At 38.3% G+C, this 10569-nt stretch overlaps 1 protein-coding gene and 1 pseudogene across 1 annotated transcript; one reads left to right on the top strand and one right to left on the bottom strand.

Annotated features, from left to right (window-relative positions):
* The first annotated feature begins 7533 nt into the window (after window positions 1–7533).
* LOC121799657 lies at window positions 7534–8919 on the top strand (annotated as a pseudogene).
* Window positions 8920–9195: 276 nt separating this feature from the next.
* LOC121800351 lies at window positions 9196–9978 on the bottom strand. Its single transcript, XM_042199924.1, has one exon. It carries the CDS (start codon window positions 9947–9949, stop codon window positions 9296–9298), a length of 654 nt encoding a protein of 217 aa, XP_042055858.1. The 5' UTR covers window positions 9950–9978; the 3' UTR covers window positions 9196–9295.
* Window positions 9979–10569: the final 591 nt, after the last annotated feature.

Genomic DNA, 10569 nt, shown 5'->3' with positions numbered 1-10569 from the left:
GTCGGCGACCGCTTCAAGGATAAGTGTTAGTCCGCCGCCTTTGTGGCCGCTTAAGTGTTGCCCCCTCCAAGTAGTCGGACAATTCTTCCACCTCCAATGTATGCAGTCAATGCTGCCAAGCATACCGGGAAAACCATGGGCTGTTTCGTGAAGACGAAGCAACCGTTGGCAACCATCGGTGGTGGGTGCCCGAAGGAATTCCTCACCGAAAGCTGAACGAACGCCGTCGAAAATTTTTTTAAAGCAAAGGATTCCAGTTGACTCACCGACATGCAAATACTCGTCGAAGAGGTCAGCCGTTTGCCCAGTAGCAAGTTGTCGGATGGCATACGTACATTTCTGCAACGCCGAGAGACTTTGCCGACCGGTTGCGTCTGTACTTGCTTGAAAGTATTCAACACGTGCGGATAATGTGTTGACAATACGCATAAGCAAGCATTTTGAGATGCGAAAACGGCGCCGAAAGTAATCTTCCGGAAACCGCGGCTGGTCGGAAAAATAGTCGGCAACGAGCCTTTCGTTGGCTCCCTCCCGGTCACGATGGATGTAGCGGCGAGTTGATCTAGTTGGTCGAGGAGGAGGGGCAGGGGTATTCGTGGTGACATAGGCTTCATAGGCGACACGATATTGTCATAGTATTCTTGTTCTTCACGCTCCGCTTCCGCAATGAGATTGGTGAAATCCATTTGAGAGGGTTTGAGTGAGAGAGGAAGATATAGATAAGTTGTATGAAAAAATATGAATGAGAGATGAATGAGAGATGATTTGATGTGAAAAATGGATGATAAATGTTTGTATTTATAGATGATTTTGGGAATAATTTTTTTTAAATCCAGAAACGGTAAAAAACGACCATATTTTTGGAAATCTGAAAATATTTGTTTTAAAATTTTTGGTATTATTTTTTATTTTTTAAAAAAATGAATTTCCAACGGAAATGCAATTGGCCAATCAGAACGTGTCACGTCAGCTGCTCCCTAGCACGGACGTGCTCGATGCATCTAGCAGCGGCGCGCCAGCGGCAAGAGTGCAGCGGCGAGCAAGCGGTGCCACGCCGCTGGCACGGACGAACGGGCGGACGCCTTCAACCGCTGCGGATGCCCTTAGAAGAAGAAACTATAATGTTTGGATATGTTATCATTTATTTTATTATTATGATTATTTACGTATAGTATATTATTCGTATTTTCAACCAAAGTGATGTTAGAGCATCCACAACTGTGCTCATGCCAGCGCCACGGTTGTGGGCCCGGCCCCACTTTTTCTGTCTGCTCTTTGGCAAGAGCACAACACCCACAGTTGTGCTCTTCCGCAAGGACGATCACAATTAATTTAAAATTCAATTAAACAAAAACATTTCCATAATACTAAAATTCATTAAAAAAACCTAAATAATATTACAAATGACAAATAAAATAAAAACGACATAATTAAAAATTACATAATTAAAATACTAAAAAGGAAAAAAACCACTACTCGTTGCCGAATTTTGCCTACATGTGTTTGATTAGGTCTTCTTGTAGTTGAATGTGGATTCGGGTATCGCGCATTGTGTGCCTTGTCTCGATCCTCTGGCCAACCGTCGTATGCTCACCTCGGCGTGGGGGAGACCCCCTTGTTGAGCTTCCGGCTTCATCCTCGTCGTAGAAGCTAGCCGCCCTCGGCCCTTCGTCGGCTATAATCATGTTGTGTAAGATAATACATGTGAACATGATGTCGGCGATATTATTCTGTACCACAACCGAGCCGGGGCCTTCACAATGTTGAATCGGGCTTGAAGGACCCCGAAGGCTCTTTCGACGTCTTTCCGCGCGGACTCTTGACGTTGCGCAAAAAGAACTCATCTCGGGTCGTGCGGGTTGCTGAGCGTCTTCACGAAAGTCGACCACCTTGGGTAGATACCATCGGCGAGATAGTAACCCATGTGGTATGTAGTTCCGTTGACGGTGAAGTCAATCGCCGACGCTACACCATTCATCACATCATTGAAGAGGGGTGACGAATAGAGCACGTTCAAGTCGTTGTTGGCTCCGGCAACGCCGAAATATGCATGCCAAATCCATAGGCGGTGGTCGACGACCGCCTCAAGGATAAGTGTTGGGCCGCCGCCTTTGTGATCGCTTAAGTGTTGCCCCCTCCAAGCAGTCGGGCAATTCTTCCACCTCCAATGCATGCAGTCAATGCTGCCAAGCATTCCGGGAAAGCCATGGACTGATTAGTGAAGACGAAGCAACCGTTGGCAATCATCGGTGGTGGGTACCCGACGGAATTCATCCCCGAAGGCTGAACGAACGCCCTCGCAAAAATTCTTTAGACAAAGGATTACAGTGGACTCAGCGATATGCAAATACTCGTCGAAGATGTCGGCCGTTTGCCCAGTAGCGAGTTGTCGGATGGCACACGTACACTTCTGCAACGGCGTGATACTTTGCCGGCCGGCTGCATCTGGACCTGTTTGGAAGAATTTAACACGTGCGGACAATGTGTTGACAATTCGCATAAACAAGCGCTTTGACATGCGAAAACGGCGCCTGAAGTAATCTGTCGGAAACCGCGGCTGGTCGGCAAAGTAGTCGGCAACGAGCCTTTCGTGGGCTCCCTCCCGGTCCCGATGGATGTAGTGGCGAGTTGATCTAGTTCGTTGAGGAGGAGGAGCGGGGGTATTCGCCGCGACATATGCTTCGTAAGCGGCACGATGTTGTTCGTAGTATTCTTGTTCTTCGCGCTCCGCTTCAGCCATGAGATGGGTGAAATCCATTTGAGGTTTTGAGTGAGGGATGAATGTGTTGATAGTTTGTATGAGAATTATGAATGAAAGATGAATGAGAGATGATTTGATGTGATAAATGGATGATGAATGTGTGTATTTATAGATGATTTTGGGGGTAAAAAATAAAAAAAATTCCAAAAAATTCAGAAAAACGGGCAAAAAACGGCAATATTTTTGGGATTTGGAAAATAATTTTTTTTATCATTATTTATAATTAAATAACGAATTTTTAAAAAAATATATTCAAAGGCAACGGCTATGCCGTTGCCCAATCGCGTGTCGCCACGTCACCTGCTCGCTGGCACGGTGCTGCTCGATGCATCGAGTAGCGCCGTGCCAGCGGCGCGAGCACAGCGGCGGCGAGACACGTCCGTGCCAGAAGCGCCGACGGACGCGGGTTACTGCGCCACCGTTGCGGATGCTCTTATTTTCTATATGAATAGATAAATGGAGTATTGTTTAACTTATCGGCGATAATGTGTATGTATGATTTCTCGGTAATCGTACCAGATAAAATTTCATCAAAAATTTTACCATAGGATAATCAAACTTTATTGTTTTTCTAGCTAATTTTCAAAATTACGCAACGTATTAGAATTTGACCAAATTCATAATTTTTTTAGTTCATCAACCTCCTTCGAAAGTTGCTAGGAAAAACAACAAATGTTTCACAACCGTTTTTTCTATATATACATAGGTTTGTATTAAAATGACAACACCTCTTAAAGTGAGACTGTAACACCACGTATCCAGCAATATTATAAACGCTAGACAGCTATCTGTCTAGCGTATTGTTGGCCGAGAAAAATTATTGTATAATGTATTGGATATTGCTGGCCGAGAAAATTTACCCTTGAGCATTTGGTGTTGTCATTTTATCAGACCCATATATATATATAGGGGTGCATTATAATGATAACCTCAATTTCTGTAATAACCCTATAACTAAATCTGGACCACACATTTTTAAAATCACGTGGTCTAGATTCAAACTTAGCTTTCCTTCATAAAAAAGGCGCAGAGTGTAAATATGTCATTTCGCTCATTTAATTTCTGAATTTCGCTCATGATAAAATTTACGTATCCAAATTTCGCTCATTTAAATACGTAAAATCTTATTTCCCATGATATACAGATGTATGAGGTTCAGTTACACGTATGTATGTATGTATGTATGTATGTATGTATGTATGTATGTATGTATGTATGTATGTATGTATATGGCGTCTGAGTCTTGTATATTGATGTGGATTGGTTGTGGACTAGATTCAACATGGATAGAGTAAATTGAATTGTGTTTTGACAGTCTGCATAATCGTGTGGATGCATAATAAATTCTTGTCAGTTATCATTTTATTATTTTATCAGTCAAAAGTATCATTTTATCAACTCAGAGTATCATTCTATCTGTCAAAACTATCATTCTATGCAATAAACCTAACATATATCATTTTATCAGTCAAAAGTATCATTTTATCAACTCAGAGTATCATTCTATCCGGCAAAACTATCATTCTATGCAATAAACCTAACATATATCATTTTATCAATCAAAAGTATCATTTTATCAGTCAAAAGTATCATTTTATCAGTCAAAAGTATCATTCTATCCGGCAAAACTATTATTCTATGCAATAAACCTAACATATATCATTTTAACAGTCAAAAGTATCATTCTGTGCAATAAACCTAACATATATCATTTTATCAGTCAAAAGTATCATTTTATCAGTCAAAAGTATCATTCTATCCGGCAAAACTATCATTCTATGCAATAAACCTAACATATATCATTTTATCATTTTATCAGTCAAAAGTATAATTTTATCAACTCAGAGTATCATTCTATCCGGCAAAACTATCATTATATGCAATAAACCTAACATATATCATTTTATCAGTCAAAAGTATCATTTTATCAGTCAAAAGTATTATTCTATCCGGCAAAACTATCTACTATGCAATAAACCTAACATATATCATTTTATCATTTTATCAGTCAAAAGTATCATTTTATCAACTCAGAGTATCATTCTATCCGACAAAACTATCATTCTATGCAATAAACCTAACATATATCATTTTATCATTTTATCAGTCAAAAGTATCATTTTATCAACTCAGAGTATCATTCTATCCGGCAAAACTATCATTCTATGCAATAAACCTAACATATCATTTTATCAGTCAAAGGTATCATTTTATCAGTCAAAAGTATCATTCTATCCGACAAAACTATCATTCTATGCAATAAACCTAACATATATCATTTTATCATTTTATCAGTCAAAATTATCATTTTATCAACTCAGAGTATCATTCTATCCGGCAAAACTATCATTCTATGCAATAAACCTAACATATATCATTTTATCATTTTATCAGTCAAAGGTATCATTTATCAGTCAAAAGTATCATTCTATCCGGCAAAAACTATCATTCTATGCAATAAACCTAACATATATCATTTTATCATTTTATCAGTCAAAAGTATCATTTTATCAACTCAGAGTACCATTCTATCCGGCAAAACTATCATTCTATGCAATAAACCTAACATATATCATTTTATCAGTCAAAAGTATCATTTTATCAACTCAGAGTATCATTCTATCCAGCAAAACTATCATTCTATGCAATAAACCTAACATATATAATTTTATCAGTCAAAAGTATCATTTTATCAACTCAGAGTATCATTCTATCCGGCAAAACTATCATTCTATGCAATAAACCTAACATATATCATTTATCAGTTAAAAGTATTATTTTATCAACTCAGAGTATCATTCTATCTGGCAAAACTATCATTCTATGCAAAAAACCTAACATATATCATTTTATCATTTTACGTGATATTTGGCGAAATTCAGAAATTAAATGAGGAAAATGACATATTTACCCCGCGCTTTTTTTTATGAAGTAAATCTAAGTTTGAATCTCAACCACAAGATTAGAAAATATCTGTGGTTCAGATTTGGTTATAGGGTTATTACGATATTTAGGGGTTATCATATGATCACAACTCTATATAAAATGATAAATGATAGGTTTATTTCATAGAATGATAGTTTTGCCGGATAGAATGATACTCTGAGTTGATAAAATGATACTTTTGACCGACTGATAAAATGATAGAATGATAGGTTTATTGCATAGAATGATAGTTTTGCCGGATAGAATGATACTCTGAGTTGATAAAATGATACTTTTGACTGACTAATAAAATGATAAAATGATAAATTGATAGGTTTATTGCATAGAATGATAGTTTTGCCTCATAGAATGATACTCTGAGTTGATAAAATGATACTTTTGACCGACTGATAAAATGATAAAATGATAGGTTTATTGCATAGAATGATAGTTTTGCCGGATAGAATGATACTCTGAGTTGATAAAATTATACTTTTAGCTTATAAAATGTTAGGTTTACTGCATAAAATGATAGTTTGCCGGGATAGAATGATACTTTCAGCCGATAGGAATGATAGTTTTGCCGGGTAGAATGATACTTCAGCCGATAGAATGATAGGTATTTTTGGTGTAATAAAATGAAATTTTGTTGTTAATAAAAATGATACTTTTAACCTGATAAAATGATAATCTAAGCGGATAAAATTACAGAAACCTTATAAAAATGATAGTTTTTCCGGATAGAATGATACTCTGAGTTGATAAAATGATACTTTTAGCTTATAAACGTTAGGTTTACTGCATAAAATGATAGTTTTGCCGGATAGAATGATATTTTCAGCCGCATAGAATGATAGTTTTGCCGGGTAGAATGATACTTCATCCGATAGAATGATAGGTATTTTTGGTGTATAAAATGACATTTTTGTTTAATAAAATGATACTTTTTACCTGATAAAATGATAATCTAAGCGGATAAAATGACAGTAACCTTATAAAAATGATAGTTTAGCTGAAGAAATTGCATATAAGCTGATAAAATGATAGTTTTTTCCGGATAGATGATACTTTCAGCCGATAGAATGATAGTTTTGTCGGATAGAATGATACTTTCAGCCGATAGAATGATAGGTATTTTTGGTGTATAAAAATGACATTTTTGTTTAATAAATGATACTTTACCTGATAAAATGATAATCTAAGCGGATAAAATGATAGTAACCTTATAAAAATGATAGTTTAGCTGAAGAAATTGCATATAAGCTGATACAATGATACTTTAACGTGACAAAATGACATAAAACTGATAAAATGATAGTTTTTGCCGGATATAATGATACTCTGAGTTGATAAAATGATACTTTTGACTGACCGATAAAATGATAAAATGATATATGTTAGGTTTATTGCATAGAATGATAGTTTTCCCGGATAGAATGATACTCTGAGTTGATAAAATGATACTTTTGACTGACCGAAATTCAGAAATTAAATGAGGCGAAATTTGGATACGTAAATTTATCATGAGCTAAATGACATATTTACCCCCCGCGCTTTTTTTTATGAAGTAAATCTAAGTTTGAATATCAACCGCGTGATTTTAAAAATGTGTGGTCCATATTTGGTTATAGGATTATTACGGAAATTGAGGTTATCATTATAATGCAACCCCTATATATATATATAAATATATAATCACTAATCGCTTCTTTCTAACTAATTTCCTATATATATAACAATGAAATTAATTTAGGTTTGACAATCAAAAGAATTCTTTTCAGAAAGGAATTCTATGTTAGGCCACAAGATAAAGTTTGTTTGGACCATTCCTGAAATAGTCCTGAATTCAAAGGCGTACATCACCTCTGCATAACTCTGCTAAAAATAGACTCTACCTTTGAATTCTGATTTCTGCTCATTTAATCTTCCTTCCTCCCTCACATGATACCCCTTTTCCCCGCACCAAACGCCTCCTTACTTATTCTCTCTAAATACACAACCAACCACGCTTCACTCTCATGTCTTCACCTTCCTCTCTCTCAACTCTCTCCAATACTCCAATGGAAGCCTTTTGCGTGCTCGAATTCCAATCGACGTCGCCTGAATCACCCCCGCCGCCGCCTGAGCAAACTGATGACGAGGACTCGTTTTTTGATCTGGTTCTCAAATCGCCTGATATCCGATCTACCGAATCTCCTGGAGATGTATTCCGGAGAGGAAACGGTTATGTGAATTCGAGGCCTCTGTGTAAGTCACTCTCGTGAGATCGACTCCTAAATTCAGAGTTTTCATGTTAGGTTTCGGGAAATCGGTGAAATGCGAGAGATCGGAGTCCAACGGGGAGACCAAACGGAGTCCGTTGATTCATTCTCCCAGATCTCCGAAGGTAACATGCAGAGACGAGAAAACGCTAGGCACGTGCCGTGTGGCCAGAGCCAACAGTTTGAGAAGCCAGCTTCTGAAAGAGACTTCCGATTACGAAAACTCGCCGGAAAAGTCGTCGAGAGGTTTGATTCCTAAGTATCTGAAGCTGATTAGACCTCTCTACTTGATGGTTTGGAGGAGGCAGCACGAGAAGAAGAAGCCAACGGAATCCTCGACGCCGTTTGCTTCTCCTGCCAACATTTCGCCGAAAAAGGATTTCCGACGGTAGCAGGATCGGCAGCTTTAAGATAGCGGCGAGGCGTTTGGGGAAAAGCCGATCGGCGTCAACGGCGGTAGGCATGTCGCCGCAACCAGCCCGCCGGCGAGACGATTCTCTTTTGGAACGACTCGACGGAATCCAAAACGCTGTTCTGTACTGCAAAAGATCCTACAGCAGCTCCTCATCCAAAGGTAGCAAAAGAGTGTGGTTTAATTACGAGTAACTTTTTAAAGTAAATACAATGCTCCATATTTATTTGTGAAGTTAACTGACAGTATTTATTCTTTATTTCAGAATTTTCAAACATATATCAATCTTCAGTTGATCACAGTAAAAGTTCATATGAAGAGTCAAAGAGATGCAGCATTTGAATCAGAAATCAAACAGAAAAAGATACAATGTGATGACGGTTGTGAATTGCAACTATGATTATAGAATTTGGAAGATTATTGTTTGATTACTTGATAGTACAAAGAAGCCGGTGTTTGTGTGCAGTGTGAAAATGTTAGTATTGATTAAAGTTTTCGGTTTTGTATATTCTAAATTACTACTCCCTATCCGTATCATTTTATTGCTTTTAAATTTTAAACCCGGTTTCACAGACTCTCCACTCGCAGTCATATTTTAAAAAGAGTAAAAACTGAGAGCAATGATTAATCATAGATTTTTTAGTGCTTTTTGTTTGAGGAGATAATAATCATTATTTTGAATAAATGGATAGGCGTGTGTCTCATCTAATTAAATATTAGTACTACAATTACTATAAATTATAAACATAATATCTATTTATATGTAACAGTAATATCAAACATTATCAATAAATATAATATCTATTTATATGTAACAGTAATATCAAACATTATCAATAAATATAATAGTAGTATAATAAAAGAAGAGTGATGGAATACACACAAAAAAAATTCACAGAAATGAAATGAATCGCAGAAAAAAGAAAAGCAATAAAATCATCTGCAAGAGAATGAGCGAAGCTGCCTGGACTGCACATCAATCTGCATAGTGCAATCCATGTTAGCCGACTTGTTCTTCTTCATAATTCTCATGATCTCCACCTTTCCCCTCACGGTACCTCTGCTCGTCAACGGAATCACGCCCGGCGTGCTTCCGAACTGCGATGTCAGCTCTCCAACGGGGACGCCGGCCGACGACAAATCGACGGTGACATTGAATTTCCTAGTGGATCTCGCCTTGGCGGTTGCGCGGGGGATGAAGGCCTCCCCGACCTTGGTGGCGCCGTAGTAGAACTCGACGGTGCCGTTTTGGTACTTGTATCGCCCGAAGTTGGCGTTCCTGACGCCGAGCTCCGCCACCATCCTCATCTCGAACGACGGCGTGGCGCCTGATTCGACGACGGTGAATGCGCCGTCGAAGGCGGCGGATCTGACACGGAGTCTGGGAGTGCGGAACTTCATGATTGTGAGGCCGAATATGAGGATTACGGCGGCCTGGAACACGACGAAGGCGGCGATGTAGGCGAAGCACTTGATCCGTTTCCTCCGCCGCGCGTCTCTTTGGGCCACCGCGGCCACTTCCTCGTCCACGCGCCCGTACGGGTTGATCTGCGGCGGCGCGTTGTGAGCCTTCTCTCCTTCTCCCGCCATTTTTATATATGCTGCGAATTGGATCAGATTTTTTTATTCGATGTGGAACTATATTACTGGATGAGTTTTCTGCTTATATATATATATATACACAAATAAGTTAACGTAGTAAAGAAAATTTGTTAGTTGGAATAGAAATGTAGGAACACCATTGTTGAAAATTTATGCGAGGAAATTATGACCCAAGGATGATTAGCTTCTCGATGGTCATCCATAATTAACGTGTAAGATTGATTAATTAATTACTCACAAATCCACTGCCCCTCCTATTTTTCTATTGTACTCCGTACTATTCCCTCCTAAATCTCACAATCCACCAAAATTATTTCAACAACATTTCCCCCCTCTCTCTTACATTTTTCTATCTCTTTCTCAATTTACGAATTGCACATTAAAACTCGTATCATATATAATTTTATCAATATTTTGGGAACAGAAAGAGTATATTAGAATTAAATTAAATGTATTGTTAAACTAAACGCCCATTAACATTCATGATGTTTAGAGGTGCCCACGGTTCCAGAACCGGCGGTTACGGTTCCTAATCACCGGTTCCGGTTTTGAAAATTGCCGAACCGGAACCGAACCGCAAGGGTATTTCGCGGTTCGGCACTTTTTTG

The sequence above is a fragment of the Salvia splendens genome, chromosome 4 (genome assembly GCF_004379255.2).
Source record: "Salvia splendens isolate huo1 chromosome 4, SspV2, whole genome shotgun sequence".
Lineage (NCBI taxonomy): Eukaryota > Viridiplantae > Streptophyta > Magnoliopsida > Lamiales > Lamiaceae > Salvia > Salvia splendens.
Note: the sequence above shows the minus strand (reverse complement) of the source record. Positions and strands in the feature narration are given on the sequence as shown.

Coding starts and splice junctions, on each gene's coding strand:
- LOC121800351 (XM_042199924.1), bottom strand. CDS start 9,949: ATGGCGGGAGAAGGAGAGAAGGCTCACAACGCGCCGCCGCAGATCAAC.